Source organism: Humulus lupulus, chromosome 3 (assembly GCF_963169125.1).
Source record: "Humulus lupulus chromosome 3, drHumLupu1.1, whole genome shotgun sequence".
Lineage (NCBI taxonomy): Eukaryota > Viridiplantae > Streptophyta > Magnoliopsida > Rosales > Cannabaceae > Humulus > Humulus lupulus.
This window is the reverse complement of record NC_084795.1, coordinates 5,917,126-5,934,713: the sequence shown is the minus strand read 5'-3', so window position 1 is coordinate 5,934,713 and position 17,588 is coordinate 5,917,126. Positions and strand designations below refer to the sequence as shown.

The 17,588-nt window shown below is 33.2% G+C and overlaps 1 protein-coding gene across 2 annotated transcripts; it reads right to left on the bottom strand.

Moving 5' to 3' along the window:
* Positions 1 to 477: 477 nt before the first annotated feature.
* On the bottom strand, positions 478 to 16,072 carry LOC133821918 (LEAF RUST 10 DISEASE-RESISTANCE LOCUS RECEPTOR-LIKE PROTEIN KINASE-like 2.1). 2 transcript variants are annotated; one of them, XM_062254094.1, is made up of 5 exons: positions 15,265 to 16,072; positions 13,745 to 13,763; positions 13,366 to 13,553; positions 4,917 to 4,952; positions 478 to 2,204 (listed from the first exon to the last, which is right to left on the bottom strand). In XM_062254094.1, the coding sequence occupies exons 1-5, from the start codon at positions 15,923 to 15,925 to the stop codon at positions 1,081 to 1,083; spliced, it is 2,028 nt and encodes a 675-aa protein (XP_062110078.1). In that variant the 5' UTR covers positions 15,926 to 16,072; the 3' UTR covers positions 478 to 1,080. The 2 variants fall into 2 exon arrangements, with proteins under 2 accessions (XP_062110078.1, XP_062110076.1); XM_062254092.1 differs by having other exon boundaries at positions 13,643 to 13,763; positions 15,265 to 16,067.
* Positions 16,073 to 17,588: the final 1,516 nt, after the last annotated feature.

Here is a 17,588-nt window from a genome sequence, read left to right as displayed (position 1 = left end):
ATTATATTTTATGTATTATCATCATAATAATAAAATTTGAATTTATATTAATATAATTATTAAATATCTAGTTTTGTATTATATATTATTATAATAATGATATTTTATAACATTTAAATTTATATTAATATAATTATTAAATATTTAATAGAATATATTTTAAAAATCAATTAAAAATAAATATTTCTGCAAATTTTTTAAAAAATGGTTAAAATCAAGAAAAATTATTAAATATGCATTTTTTTATGTATAAAGATATATATATATATATATAAATATGGTTATTTATATTATTAGACATATTCCTTCCTAAAACAATATTAAATATAGAGAAAAATAAAACAACTCAACATGCTATTTAATTAACAGATCAGAATGCGACAAAAAAAAAACAGAACAGAATTAAAAATCTAACATCTGTAATGATAAAGTAAAACGGTTAGATATTCTTACAAAATATTGCGTACTGTAGTAAAATTTTAAAGTATCAAATTCCAGCCCACTTTTATTAGTTTAACATATTATTTAAAAAATGTAATTGGTATCTGGTAAAAATTATACTGTAAAATACTGCTATGAGTTAATGTTGTACTAGACTACCTCTTCAAACTTCATTGGACTATAGTTTGTTGCACCACAGTAAGAATGAAGTCCAAAACTTGAAGAGATTGAATTCGAGATTGTTTATTAATAATGTCACAAAACTATACATATATATATATATATTTCAATATGTATTACTTAAGATGGTAATTACTTCACCTCTGTTACTACTGCTAGTAAAGATGTAAGATCTTTAGAGCAATATAATTCTCTGTTGGTCTTCCAATGAAGTAAAGCAAATGCATTGGGCTTTGGGGGAGGGAAACAATTCGTGGGGTAACTAGTGCTGTTTTTATAGGTACATGGAAATGTGATGTAGGTAAAAACAATCTACTACAACATTTTGGCTCAAACAAAAACATTAGGGAAAGAATTGAAATTTTCTTGATGAACATTGCAAGATAGTTTTGCTATTTAACCAAGTGCTTCCATTCATACAGTATTATCTGTATACCTCCAAATATGTTTGAGATTTTTTTATACATCTAGAGAAACAAATGTGTTAGAAGATTCAGATGTTGGTGATCTTGGTGGTGAGGATAAGAAAGGCTTAGGTGGTACTTGCAAGGAGTCAAGGCTACCTTCCAACATTTCTATGACTCTGCTCATTGCTGGTCGGTTTGAGGGAATAGTTTGTATGCACCATAAGCTCGTCATAATCATTTTCCTCGCTTTTTCATTGTCTTCTTCATTCATAATTTTCTTTAGTCCTAGTTCTTCAACCTCAAGACGCTTGTAGATCCATTGTGGAAAATATATTTCACTGGTATTGTCAGCTCTAACATTCGCATTTTTTCTCCCACCCACCATTTCTAAAATCATCATTCCATAACTATAGACATCAGACTTGTGGGAAACCCCTCCAAAGTTTCTATAGATAACTTCTGGAGCAATATACCCTATAGTACCTCTTGGACCCAACATTGAGACTAGACTATCTTTCCTAGTGCAGATTTTGGCTAGACCAAAATCTGAGATTTTTGGCACAAAGTCTGCATCCAAAAGGATGTTATGAGGCTTGATGTCAAAATGTAAAATCCGAGTGTTGCAACCTCGATGCAAATATTCTAGTCCCCTAGCAGTGCCAAGTGAGATTCTATAGTATGTTTCCCAATCCAATTGATAACTTTCTTCAGTTTCATTTTCATTATATGCAAATTTTTCGAGAGAGCCATTAGGCATGTATTCATAAATGAGAGCCTTTTTAGGACCCTCAAAACAAAATCCTAACAACCTGACAACATTGACATGGGAAGTTCTACTAATTGCTGCCACCTCATTAATAAATTCTTCTCCATCGTTGGCTTTCAATTCATTTAACATCTTCACTGCAACAAGATGTCCATCAAGTAATTTTCCTTTGTAAACACTACCATAGCCTCCTTGGCCTAGTTTTTCTGTGAATGAGTTTGTCATTTTCTTAATATTTGAATAACTATATCTACTAACTTGAAGAGGACCACAGTTATTTAGGAATGTCTCAATACTTTGATGGGCATGATTATGTTTCTTCCAAAAGAAGGTTGAACAATGTGATGGGAACTTCCTCAAACAGCAGATCAACATAACCACAAGTGTCCCAATTCCAGCAAAAATAACCGCTGCAATAAAAATGAAAGAAAAAGAAAGAAAAATGACAAACTTACAATGCAAACATTTCCAACAAAAAAAAAAATAGATTAAGCTATTACTTAAGAGGTTTTCAAATATTCCCAAAAGCTCAAACTAATACAAAGTAAAACCTTGTGTTACTCTATATTGGAATAATTCTTATATAGTTATAAAAAGCATTAGTTCCAATTTGTGATCAATGATAAATAGGAATAAACTCTATATTGTAATAAATTATAATATTTTTTGGTTCTGTCTTTAGAAAATATGCCTCCACATTATAATAATTGACTAATATTAAATAATATGTATATATATGCTATTTTTTACATTCTAAAAATTCATGATAAAATTAATTATCAATTTAGACTTGTAAAATAACTTTGTATATTTTCAACATTATATAGATATGTAGTACATTGTAGCCATATCTTTATGTCATTTTCGTTTATCAATGTTTTACATTGAATTTGACATGTTTTATCAATTATTATTTAATTTATATTTAAATGTCTATATTTCCAACATTGTATAGATATAATTCTATTAAGTTATATAATCCTCACAGTAATAAAATATGTTGTTCCAACCTTATTATTATAGAGAGGTTTTAGAGTTAGAGTATATGCTTAACAATGCATATAAATTAGCACAAGTACATTTTCAAAACTCTAATGCACATGAAACAGACGTTATTACTTCATTGTGAGGGGTATTTCCTTGGTTTAGTTACCCTAAAAAAATTGTGTAAGAACCGCACGCTCACTTATGTATGGTCGATTAATAGCTCTGTTGATGTTCAATGTTTGGTTTGATTTTAGAAAGATTATTCATAGAAATAATGAAAAAAAAAAAAAGGCTAATGTACGGAGTTATTTGAGCTATTTTAAGGAAATGCACTAAGCTAAGAGCTTCAACATTTAAGGCAATAAAAAAATTAACATTTAGAATCATTGTAAGATTTAGTATCCCCAGGGCATTTAGGGTCTGTTAGACACTTATTAGCATCAAGTGTTAGTTAGCAATTAGTTAAGGATAGTTAGAAGTTTGTTATAATTTGTTGTTCTATTATAACATAATTGTTGTAATTATTCAAGGATAGGACAATTCTTCTATAGGGGCTTCACTTTAAGTCTTACTGGCAGAGCTCTTAGTGTTTCTCGACCCGTAAACAGTTTTCGATGCGAATTTTTTATGACCGTGTATATTGTAGCTATTTAGAGCATCCTGCAAATTTTCAGAAAATTTCGAATAGTTTACAGTACCGAAAACTAGGTTCAAACATGTTGTTTTCCATGCGCATAAAAAAAATTAGTCACGCATGCAACATGTTTGAACTTAGTTTTCGGTACTGTAAACTATTCGGAATTTTCTGAAAATTTGCAGGATGCTCTAAATAGCTACAATATACACGGTCATAAAAAAAATTGTGCCAAAAACTGTTCACGGGTCAAGAACACTGAGAGCCCCACCGGTAGAGCTTAAAGTGAAGCCTCTATAGGAGAATTTCCCTATATATATTTATATATATATATACTCCTTCACTCAATAAGAAAATCATTCTCTCTAAATTTTCCATCTCATTTTTATTTTCTTAACTGGTATCAGTGCTTTGGTTTATTTTCCTTCAACTCACTCATCTATTCTTGATTCTTTTGAGCCCTCACTCCAATGGTTCTTGCCAACAAGTTGTCTCTTGGAGATAGTCCTTTATTTGACAAACCAGAGGTCTATAGGAGTGTAATTGGTGCTTTACAATATCTCACAATTACAAGACCAGACCTCTCATACTCGGTTAATAAACTGAGTCAATTTCTCAAAGCACCTACATCAAACCACTGGAATTCCTGAAAACGAATCCTTCGGTATATAAGAGGCACAATTCATCTTGGTTTACACTTTTAGTCAGCTCTTGTTCTCACGTTAGAAGCATATTTTGATGCCGATTGAGCTTCTAACTTGGATGATCGAAAGTCCACCAATGGTTACTATTTTTTTCTTGGTGTAGATCTTATAAGTTGGGGTTCATGAAAACAACAAGTTGTTGCCCGCTCCACCACAGAATCTGAGTATAGAGCTCTCGCTTCAGCTGCAACATAATTAGTGTGGCTTCATTCACTTATCTCTGAAATAAGTATCAAGCTTTCAAGTCAGCCCCCAGTACTTTGGTGTGATAATCAGGGAGCACAAGCCTTAGCTCTCAATCCTGTTTTTCACGCCAAAACCAAGCATATTGAAGTTGATATTCATTACATTCGGCATCTTCCTGCTAACAAACAACTTGAGGTTCGTTATATCTCTTCATAAGAAAAACTTGTTGATATCTTCACCAAACCACTCTCCTCACCACGATTTGAGTTTCTTTGTACCAAGCTAAACTTGGATTACTCCAACTATAGCTTGAGGGGGGCTGTTTAGACACTAATTAGCATCAAGTGTTAGTTTGCAATTAGTTCACAATAGTTAAAAGTTTTTTATAATCTGTTATTCTGTTATAACAAAATTGTTGTAATTATTCAAGGTTCTCGCACCTTGCACCGACTACCTCAGTTTCATTTTCTTAACTGTTATTCTGTTAGAACAAAATTGTTGTAATTATCTCAGTTTCATTTTCTTAACTGGGTCATGAAATAATTTTCAAGCTTCCCGCTTTAGATTATGTATATTCAAGAGTTAGAAATTCAATCGAAGAGAACTCTTACCTAGTCCTACTCCTAACTTCAGTTTCCTCTTTTGTCCTGAAACAACATTCATGAAGAAAACATGTGTTAATTAAATAAATAAAATAAGGGAGAGGCAGTCACAGAAGAATTGGAGGTCCACACTCATAATATAAAATCTTTCTAGAATATTATTATTTCTCATAATTAAATGCATTACTTAACATTAGCAAATAAAGTAAAGTGGATATATTAAAGAAATGAGATAAAGGTTAAATGATTGACATATCACATATGACAACTTGTATATGAGAACTGTTATTGTAACAGCTATGTATACTTACTTGTTATTGGCTATTATCCTAGTGGCTGTTAAGATAGTTACTCTCACTTGTAAAGTTCCTATGTGTATATATAGTGTCTCGGTACTATTACTTTGTAATTGAGTTGTATCATTCAGATAAGAGTAATAAAGCTAAGAGATTGGTTTTCCTCTGTGGAGTAGAATAGGGTCTGCCTTAGACTCTATTTGAACCACGTAATTGACTAGTGTGAGTGTGTTTTCTCAGTAGTTCTTGGAAGTGTGTTGGTGTTATTGTGTTTTGTTAGTGTTCTCAACAAGTGGTATCAGAGCCATGTTGTTCAGGGATCTTTTTTTCAGTTCAAGATTGGAGGTGAACGATCCAAGAAGATGGGAATCGCTAAGTTTGATCTTGAAAAATTTTCTGGCAAGAATGAATTTGGTTTGTGTCGTATGAAGATGTGGGCTCTTCTGGTTCAACAGGGTCTTCAAGCAGCCTTATTGGGGGAAAAAGATTTACCAGTTGGGCTAACTGAGAAGGAGAAGACAGAAATGTTGGAAAGGCTCACAATGCTATACTCTTAAGCCTTAGAGAGAAGGTTCTTCGAGAAGTCTCAAAAGAGAAGACATCATCTGGATTGTGGACAAAGTTAGAGAATCTCTACATGACCAAGTCTCTGACAAACCAATTATTTCTGAAGCATTAATTATATTCTTTCAAGATGACACTAGGAAGAAGCGTTGAAGATCATTTGGATGATTTCAATAAGGTGATTCTTGATCTCGAAAACATTGATATCAAGATAGGTGATGAAGACCAGGCAATCATCGTTTTGAACTCTCTTACCATGGAAAGTTATGAGCACTTCGTGGATACCATGATGTATGGTAAAGAATCCTTGACTCTTGAAGAGGTGAAGAATGCTCTTATGTCAAAGGAAATGAAGTGCATATCAGAACTAAAGGAAGAAACTGATGGTGATGGATTGATGGTTCGTGGGAAAGCTTCCAAGAAGGAGAACAAAGAACAGAAAAGGCAGGGCAGAGGAAAATCATCTTCAAAATTCAAGAGAAGGTGCTTCATTTGTAACAAGACCACTCACTTGAAGAAAGACTGTCCAGTCTTCAAGGAAATGCAGATGTTGTATCGGATGGTGATGAAGACAGTGAGGGATATGAGAGTTCGAGTGTCTTGGTTGTTACTAAAGCAGATTTTGATCGTGGTTGGGTGTTGGATTCAAGGTGCTCTTTTCATGTATGCCCAGACAAGAAGAAGTTTTATAACTATAAGAAAATAAAAGGTGGAATAGTAAGACTTGGTGACAATAGAGCCTGCAATATAGCTGGTATAGGAAATGTGAAGATATAGCTAGAAGGTGGGAATGTTACTGAACTAAAGCAAGTTAGGCATGTTCCAGACATCAAAAAAACCTTATCTAAGTAGCTATGCTTGATCATGATGGCTACTTAGTTAAGGTGGAGAATGGAACTATGAAAGTCATTAAGGGCTCGATGGTAATCATTAAAGGTACAAAAGAAAATGGCATATATGTTTTACAAGGAAGGTCATTAACAGAACAAGTGAATGTGGCAACAAGAGGAGTTAAAGATGCAACAATGGTTTGGCATAGAAGGCTCGGACATATTGGAAATGAAGGGTTCAAAATTCTTGGCAAGAAAGGTGTACTTGGAAAGTCTAAGATTCATGATCTAGAGTTTTGTGAGCAATGTGTCCTCGGAAAGTCAACCAAGGTAAAATTTGGAGTTGGCAAGCACACTTCAAAAGGCATCTTAGACTATATTCACTCGGACTTGTTGGGACCTTCAAGGACAACATCTGGAGGTGGAGCCAGGTATTTTCTATCCCTTATTGATGATTTTTCTAGACATGTATGGATTTACATATTGAAGAACAAGAATGATGCTTTGAAGAAGTTTGTAGAATGGAAAACTTTTCTAGAAAATCAAACTGGAAAGAAAGTTAAAATGCTAAGAACTGATAACGGTTTGGAGCTTTGTACAGAAGAATTCAATCTTTTTTGCAGAAAAAATGGAATTGGAAGACACCTAACAATACCTAGAACTCCTCAACAAAATGGCTTGGCTGAGAGGATGAATTGAACCATTTTAGAAAGAGTGAGATGTATGCTCAAATTTTCAGGATTACCAAAGAATTTATGGGCAGAAGCAGCAGTTATTGCATGCTATCTCATAAATAGGTGTCCCTCATCTGCAATAGAATTCAAAACTCCAATGGAAGTTTGGCCTAACAAGTCTGCAAAGTATGCTCATTTTGAAGATTTTTGGATGTGTGGCTTATGCTCATATCCGACAGAACAAGCTGGAACCAAGAGCAAGGAAGTGTATTTTCCTTGGATATCCAGAAGGGGTCAAAGGGTATAAGCTGTGGAGCATTGAGCCAGGAAATCATCATAAATATTTCATTAGCTGAGATGTTGTATTTGAAGAAGACAACATGTACAAAGATACTTTAAAGAATAAGCAGCCAACTATGAATGAAGAACTGAGTTCTCAGTTTGAGGTAGAGATAGCAAATGATCAGGTATCAAAAGAACATTTCAATGTGAAAGAAGAGCCCCGGGAAGTTGAAGATAGTTATGATTCAGTTGATGATTCTCAAGAATATCAACTACTTAGAGACAGAAAAATGAGAGCTATAAAAGCACCTGATCGGTTTGGTTTTGCAGATGTTGTCCACTATGCTCTAAATGTGGTAGAAATGAGTGGAGATGAACCAATTTCATATGAAGAAGCTATGCATTCTGCTGAGAAATATGAATGGGAAAAGGCAATGCAAAAGGAGATAGAATCACTTAATAAAAATGGTACATGGATAATGGTACATAAACTAATAGGAAAAAGAATTGTAGATTGTAAATGGATCTATAAAAGGAATCCCAGGGTTAGAAAAGGCTCGATATAAAGCAAGGCTCGTAGCTAGGAGATTTACTCAAAGGGAAGGGATAGATTATAATGAGATTTTTTCACCTGTAGTGAAGCACACTTCTATTCGGCTATTGTTGATTATAGTAGCTACTGGGGACTTGGAACTTGAGCAGCTTGATGTTAAGACAACATTTTTACATGGAGATTTATAAGAGGAAATCTTAATGAGATAGCCTAGAGGTTTTGAAGTGGAAGGAAAGGAAAACCAAGTCTGTCTATTAAAAAGGTCTATTTATGGCTTAATGTCACCAAGGTAGTGGTATAGACGGTTTGATGAGTTTGTGATCAAAGCTGGTTTCAAACGAAGTGCTTATGACACATGTGTTAATGTGAGAAAGGCTACTGCTCTAGTATACCTATTACTATATGTTGACGTCATGCTAATTGCATGTAAACATATGAGGGAGATAGACAAAGTTAAGAAACCACTGAGCAAGGAATTTTAGATGAAGGATCTCTGGTCTGCAAAGAAGATTTTGGGCATAGAAATTATAAGAGACAGAAACTAGAGGAAACTCAAGCTGTCTCAAGAAGTGTATATCTAAAAAATTCTTAGCAAGAGTTTGGTTTCTCTGATGTTAGATCAGTTAGTACACCAATAGTTTAGCAGTTCAAATTATCCTGCTCTCAGGCTCCTTCCACTATAGAAGACATTGACTATATGAGGGGGATACCTTACACTAATGTTGTGGGCATCATTATGTATATTATGGTTTGCACTAGACCAGATTTGTGTTATGGTGTTAGTATAGTCAACAGGTATATGAGTAACCCACACCGAGAACATTGGAGAGCTGTGAAATGGATTATGCGATATCTAAATGGAACATCAAATGTGGGGTTAATTTATGGACCAAGTTCAGACAAAACAGATGTTATGGGGTTTGTAGATTCTAATTATGCAAGGGATATAGATTCACGGAGGTCACAAATAGGCTATATAAGTTTTTCAATTAAGGCTGCATAATAAGTTGGAAAGCCAACCTTCAGTCAACAGTTGCATTTTCCACAACTGAAGCTGAATATATGGCTTGTACAGAATCAGTAAAAGAAGCTTTGTGGCTAAAGGGAATTACTAGGGAACTCGACATTGATCAGAAAGTCATAACAGTACATTGTGACAGTCAAAGTGCACTACATTTAAGTAAGAATCAGGTGTTTCATGAGAGAACCAAACACATAGATGTTCGGCTACATTTCATTCGTGATATCATTACAGAACGGAAGGTGAAGTTGAAGAAAGTATCTATATAAAACAACCCTTTAGACATGCTCACCAAGTCTCTGCCAACAGTCAAGTTCAGTTTCTGCCTGAACTTACTTCGGATCACTAACAACTAATTCACAGTGATCATAGGATTCCTTTCTCTCTTAGTACTTGTTATTCAAGTTTATTAATTCACATTAGCTGTTAAGGTGGAGAATTGTTATCATGTAATAGCTATGTTTACTTACTTGTTATTGGCTATTATCCTAGTGGCCATTAAGATAGTTACTCTCACTTGTCAAGTTCATATGTCTATATATAGTGTCTCGGTACTATTACTTTGTAATTGAGCTGTATCATTCAGATAAGAGTAATAAAGCTAAGAGATTGGTTTTCCTCCGTGGAGTAGAATAGGGGCTGCCTTAGACTCTATTTGAACCACGTAATTGACTAGTGTTCTTGTGTAAGTGTGTGTGTGTTTTCTCGATTGTTCTTGGAAGTGTGTTGGTGTTATTGTGTTCTCAACAAGAACAAAATTAGAATGTATGTTTGAAAGAGAAAAAAAAAAGTATACGAGTATTGAAGGACACAAACGTTTGTGATTGTGATCTAATACATTTACCTTTTAGCGGCAAAAAAAAAAAACACTGAAATTGGTTGTCGCATTTCTCACCACTAAAAAAGATGACATCTAAAACATTCAGACATTATTAACACTTGAAAAGTCAAATGATGACGAGGAGGATAAGGAGGTGGAGGTGAAAATGGAGGCATGATAACTGGACATTGTTGTTCGAATGGAAAACTCAAGAATTGTAGTAGATGTTATACTCTCCGCTTATAGTTTTATCAAAATCTGAGGATCTAGTAATGCCAAGACTGTGGCTGCAAATGAATTATTAGGGGTGGGAGAGAGAAATCATTGATGAATTTAGGATGATTGAAGAAATCCCAGTAAGACGGTAGTGCTTCCTCCATGACGACAATAAAATATAAGAAAAAAAATGGATGAGAGATGCTCTTTATTCCATACCAGTCTCCTTTTTTAAATTGGATCTTCGAAATATTTTCATAACAGTTTAATGCGAGCACCCTACATTTAGGGTTCGTAATATATTGTTAAAACGAAAACTAATCGGGCCACGATTTCCACTAGAGAATGGCCAACATTTTGGATTGAATATGAGCCATCTTGAAGTAGAACATCTCGTATTTTAAACTGTTGCGGGTACTCGTATTTTAAACCGGCTCATTAAAGTTAATACCCTAACAATAACACCCTTTCTCTTTTCTTTCTCTAGGCATGTAAATGGGGCAAGTCTGCCCTGCCCCACCCCGCTAACATTCCCCCCCCCCCCACACAATAAGTTGCTTGAGCGAAGCGAGTCTACTCCGATCCGTTTAACTATTTTTTTTAAGAAAAATTGAATTATAATTCAATTAGATTAAAAGTAAGAAATAAAATTCTAATTGAATTGGATATTTAGTTAACGAATAATATTTGTCAAAAATCAATTTTAATTGATCACTTCAATCTATTATAATATATAAACTTAAAATATATATATTAATATTTTCAATGATTATTAAAAAAAAATTATCCCTCTAAATAATAAAATAATTTTTATTAGAAAAGTTGAAATAAAATGATAAAAATGATTATTAAAAACTAAAATACTTCATTTTAATATAATATAATTTTTTTCTTTAAAAAAATACTTATAAAACGAATTAAACTGATGATAATATTGTCTTATGCATTAAAGTAAAAAAGTTGTAGTGTGATATTGTAGAAAAAAAAGGGTAAGTTGCAATATGATGGCAATATTGAGTTTGAGTATAGAAAAAAAAATGTATTTTCAAGGCACGTTTGGCCCGCCCCGTTTTAACTGGGGCAAAGACACCCTGTCGGGTTGGAGCCCTGCCCCGCCCCGCCTCACTGCCCCATTTTGCCATGCCTATCTATCACCCCACAATCTAGTAGCTTATCTCTCTCTCACCCACATCTCACATGCCAACCGACCCATTCCCCCTCCTATTCTCACATTTAATCTCTCTATCCCCTCTCACCCTCTCTTGCCTGATTTCTATATTTTCTCTCATGAGAAGCCAATTGCTGCAATGGATAGGCAAGGTGTGTTTTTTTCTCTCTCTCTACCTCTCTCTCGTTCGATCTCTCTTTCTCTATTTGTGTGTTGAAGGTTTGGAGGCAGGATGGCAGATCTTAGGGTGGTGTTTTGCAAAGAATGACGGCACGACCAAAATAGTGTTGCGCAAGGTGTCACGGACTCGCCTTTCAGGCAACAGAGTGTTCGTGCGACACCTTGACTCCTTTGAACCAAGTTCACACTTCCAAACATTCAAGGAACAATGAGCACATTCTACGTATGACTTAGTGCATCCACGATTTTATCCTTTGAATAAATCTCACAGAGTCATGCTTGCAAGCATCTATGAGTGCAACCATGCATCAAGACTCTTTATCCAAAATATACACATTGCCCATACGCCCCCATTATAGAAAGACGAATCCCAACACCAAATATTCACCTTGACATTTGTAAGTTAGGTTGCATGTGTGGACAAATGCCAACACCAAGCTAATGTACCAACACTTTTCATTATGCCCTATTCAAAATTGTCTGAATAGTTTTGGCGCAAGGACTCCCAGATATCCATGGTCCAATCTTTAAGGCACTATGCCTCCATGCATGTTAACATGCCCTCGAGACTAGATGTCAGCCTAGTAGCATACATCATACCTTTGTCATTCTCAAATATGGTGTAGCCTTCCCATGTGTGCACTAATACAATATATAAATATATATATCTAAATATTTGAATTAATAAATGACCCCTGAAATTAAAATATTAAAATAATTGGATCCCCTAGTAAATGTAAGAGAATTTCCAAAACACTCCCAATGGAACTGTCTTTGAGATGAACTGACATAATTAATTTAAAAGAGTGATAATATGTGTACACAAAATATACATCAAAATATTATATAATGTGATAAGTTTTTCAACTTATTATATTGAAAATAATATTTTAGTACATAATGCATGTATCATTATTAGTTGCAAGGGTAAATAGTACTTGGAGTCCCCAAGTTTTACCACTTGTATCACTTGGGTCCACAACCTTTATTTTGTAGTAATTAGATCCCAACCTTTCCTTTTAGACTCACATAAGTCCCTCGTGTTATATTTTATTAAATAAATTTTAATTTATAAGGGCAAGATAGGATTTCAGCCAAAAAATAAATAAATAAAAAACATAGCACCAAATATATTATTTCTGTAATTGACTTAAATATTCTCTTGAAATATTAAGAAATAATAAAAAAAAAAATTACATACTTGAAATTTTATAAACATGAAATTTATTAAAGGTGTTTCTATCTATAACATCATTTTTTTTCTCACTACACACATTTCTATTTAAACTCCTCATAAATTGTTAAAAATTATTTCCACCCATAAAAAAAAGTATTAAGTGTGTAGTGAAAGAAACGATGAGTTTAATAGAAATGTGTGTAGTGAGAAAAAAAAATGATGTTGTAGATAGAAACACCCTTAATAAATTTAATACTTCTAGAATTCCAAGTATGTAAATTTTTTTTATCAAAAGTAATAAACTAATTAATGTACAAGTTATATTAAATATTTTAAAGGTATAATAGAAAATAAGTTTATAATATTTTATAAGAATAGTTAGGTCAATTTACCAAAAATAATATATTTGGCAATAATTAATTAACTATTTTAATTAAAAAGAAAAAACAAATGGGTACTATATTTTTTGGTTAAAAATCTCAGTTTACCCTTATAAATTATATTTTATATAATAAAATATAATATTGGAGACTTATGTGAGACAAAATATAAAAGTTGGGATATTGCTAAAAAAAAATGTTAGGGATTTAAGTAATGCAAATAGTAAAGTTCGGGACCACAATTACTATTTATCCTAGTTGTAATAAGGAGGGATGGAGTAAGTTAAGGAAAATTACCTGAACAAGTAGTGGACAGGTTGAGTAAGGTGGTGAAGATGGTTTGGTTATTGAAACCAACATACGAACAGGTTGTGATGCTGCAACTGGTGTCGGCAGTGCTCTTCCCCAAAGCTAAATTCGAATTTGGACACTTCATGGAAGGGCACGCCTTGGTCGGCGTAAGTTGAGCTGCCTCACATTGTAATCTAAAAGGGAAAAAAGAAAAAGTAATAAATAACATCAGACTTGTCTTTGAAAAAACTTGTAGAAAAGTCATTCTAAAAAATATTCTCACGTCCAACTTTTTGAGGAATCGCAACTGCATTTGACACAGTCATTAGCAGTGACATCATAGGCCCCATTAGGCAAAAATAAAGGACTGTCTAACGAGTCTGACCTCACTGATGATGAACAAACTGCATCCAAATGAAACCACCGCTACTCCCATTAGTAATAAACATTGAGTAATGATTCAAACATACTCAAATTGTGTACAATTTTTACACACAATAATGTGTATTTAAGTTCAATCACACAATTAAAAGTGATGGTATGTAAAAAATGTGTACAATTTGAGTGTGTATATATATTACTCGTAAACATTATTTCATACCATAATCTGATAATAAAGATTAATCAATTCAAATCATACAAGTTTAGTAGAATCCAAAGGCAAGGCCATAAAGTCTACATAAGACCAGGGCCTGATCAGTCAAATATAAGTAAATTAAATTAAGTACAATTTCAAACGTAATAATTTAATCTAACATGGAGATCTAAAAATTCATATAAATAATACATACAAACAGTTGTAAAATAATATATTGTTCTACTTCTATGGCAAGTAATTGAAAAAATTATTCTTCAATCTATATACTCATTATTGAAACAGAATATGTATATTAAATTATGTAAAAAAATTACTAAGAAAATGTTTAGTGATAATAATCTATGTGAATTTATGGTAAGATGTTTAAAATATATATGTGACATGTTTTTTAATATTTCAAATCACAAAGTCTGCCCTAAAAAAAGAGAAATTTACATAATGTCACTTAATTTTGCTAAAATTTATATTTTTACGGACTAACAATTTTTTTTTTTCAATTTACGATTTTGAGGAATTTTTTTTTTTTTTACAGTTTTGTCTGTTTTTCTTCTTTTGTATTGTTTTTAGTTGTTTCATCTCAAAGCATAAGTTACTTTATTGTATTGATATCTAATTATTATTTTGTTATTTTCAAATATATATTAATTTTTTTAAACGGGTTAGTATGCAGTAGGTTGACTTCTAATTACTGTCAAATTGTTATTTTTTAGTTTTTTTAATGTGTTAGTGTACAGTAAATTAATATTTAGTTATTGTCTAATTATTATTTTTTTAGTTTGTTTTTTCACTTATTATTTTTATAAATAAAAAACTTTGAAAATCTTATTACTGAAGAAAAAAAATCAAAACCTTAAAAAATAGTAACAAAAAATTTTATGAAAAAATTCCCTAAAAAAATATATTGTTAATAACATTATGGCAGGGTTTAACGAGTCTTCAACTTATTTGATGGATGATTAAGAGATTATTTATGGTTAAACTCTTCACAACTTATCAACATTTATAACCCTTTTGGGATAAATAGTTTATATATATTCTTATTTAGATATTTTGTTTAGGCTACTAGATTTATGTTCTTAATCTTCTGGTGTAGATATTGATAGGAATTGATTAAAAGTTTATTATATAAGTATTGTTATTTGATATTTTAAGGTGTAAAATACTATAAAAAAAAATAACAACTGATATTAAATTGCACCAATAGAAATTGCACCAATAGCTCTGGGCTAATTTTAGCATTTTGAAAAATAAAAATAAACCATAAATTCTTCAGTTACGGTAAAATGAAAAGATAGACTAAACCAAACCTTTAAGAGGAACGTCGAGGAGTTGACCGGCCATGAGAGGCGTACCGTCAGCAATCGCACTGTTCAGGGTCAGTATCGCTTCCTCTGTAGTACCAAATTTCTGAGCAATCCCCTTCACCGAGTTCCCAGTTTCCACCACGTGTCCGTAATGGATCACCTTGGCTCCGTTCAACTCGTCACAGCTACATGGTAGCGGAATCCACAACTTCTGCCCCACCTCAATCAAACTCACATCAGATATGTCGTTAACATCGACGATCCGCTTGTAAGATGCCAGATTCGAGAAAATATCATTGGCTATATGATAGAGTGAGTCTCCGGCCTGCACGGTATACATCGGGACCTGGTTCGAGGCGCCCGTTTTGTTAATATAGGCGCAGGGGAACGGGATTTTGATAGTCTCCCTCGCGGCCACTTTTGCTTTGTGTGGAGTCGAGGTCGGGAGGTCGTTGGCACCGAGGAGAGTGTATAAGCTTTTGATACCAAAGAGAGCTTGGACGCCGCCGAGAGTGGTGGCGTTGGGAACCACGTAGTCTACTAAGCCTCGACACGTCGCACTGAAGGTGAAAATCGGCGCCTCCTGGGCAGAAATTTGGGCCTTGAGGTAGGCCGAGATGAAGAGCAGGCTGAGGAGAATCGCCGGATAAATTGTGGAACCCATTAATTTCTTGTATTTATTTCTCTGGGGCTAAGAGCGAGTGGTGGTGGTAATGGTATAAATAGAGGAGGAGGCTGAGTGAGCCCAAGCAGATTGAGCTGGAGATATGCTAGGCTTCAGTATCTCCATCTTTGTTTGGTTATGAAGGTGTGAGTCACAGCTTCAAACCTTGTGAAGTAAAAAATAAAATTGCAAAGGAGCACCACTACAGTCAAGGTCAGCCAAGGTAGGCCTGACTTTTCTACCACGGCACCAAGTTGGATTTGGGCTTCTTCCATTCCATTCCACCACTCAACTCAACTCCAATTCAATTATTATTGTTGTTATTATTTTGAAAGGGAAGTCATTTCATCGCACAACACAACTTAATAACAAGAAATAGATAAGTCAAAAGCCAAAGCTTAAGCAGCAAGGGGTAAGTTCCCATTCTTAGTAGCGCTTGCTTTATAAGATAATGCATTATTGGCTAAAAAGGGAGAAAGAAAATTGGTACATCTTGGGCTAACTTGAATACTGCAGCCCACGGTCAATACGGACAGGGATTTGATTGACTGCAGAAGTCTCTCAAAGTCGCTGCAACCATGCACACCATTATTAACTAACTTCACTGCATTGACACAATCAGATTCGATAATTAATCTAGCCAAATTTAGCTCGACACCAACCATTAATCCTTCAAAAATGGCGAACAATTCAGCAGTAATAGAGTTGAATGTCACGCACCAACTGGCCCTTGTTGTCTCTCGCTGCAATTCCAATTCCAATTCCACAACAGCCTTCACTTGAACACACTCCAACATCAACATTAATCTTTAAGCATGCCGCATTAGGAGCTTTCAGCTTCATTTCAAACCGTCCAATTATTATATTGGGCTGGTTGAAACTTTTAGCAACCCGCCCAATTAATCCGACCCGCTCAATTAAATATTTGCTTACTTTTATTAATTTTATATTTATTTAATTATTAATTATACATAGATAAAACTAAATTCAAAATTTTTTTTTATAAAAGACCCTACATTTTAAAGTAACACTTATTTTAGTTACAAATACAAACTAAAAATAGAGAAAATAATAAAAAATATTAGTGAAAAAAATGATTTTTTTAGAAAAAAAAAGTTTGGGCGGTTTGGGCTGGTAACCCGCCCAAACCAATGGTTGGGTTGAGATTCAATTTTTTTTAATTGGGTGGGTTACGGATTGAAAAGTACCAACCCGATTATAAGTTTGGGTTTGTCAAAAATTCACCCAACCCGCCCAAACCTACCAATGAACACCCCTAATTACATTAAACATCTCTTCTATAAAATAAATGTGTAGATAACGGAAATTCTTGATTTTAACGGTTTTTAATTTTTTTAATGTTAACTTTAATGGAATATTCTTATATTTAATCGAATATTTTTATATTTAACAGTTTGTAAACACTTAAACTTAAATAAAATAAAATAAATAATTTAAAAAATTAAAAAAATGATATTTTACAATGATAATTATTTAAAAATAATAAATAATTAAACAAATTAAGATATGATATTTTTCATATATTTTACAATAATAATTATTTAAAAATAATAAAATCATACTTTTTATAACTTAAATAAAATTCAATTAAACTTAAACTCACTTATTAGAATAATATCATATTAAAAATAATATAATCTAC

Excerpts from the sequence above, each read along its gene's own strand:
- LOC133821918 (XM_062254092.1), bottom strand. The coding sequence starts at position 15,925 with ATGGGTTCCACAATTTATCCGGCGATTCTCCTCAGCCTGCTCTTCATC. Across the intron at positions 13,764-15,264 it reads CCTCGACGTTCCTCTTAAAG|TTTGTTCATCATCAGTGAGG; the intron begins GTTTGGTTTAGT and ends ATTTGGATGCAG. Across the intron at positions 2,205-4,916 it reads GAAGTTAGGAGTAGGACTAG|CGGTTATTTTTGCTGGAATT; the intron begins GTAAGAGTTCTC and ends TTTTTATTGCAG.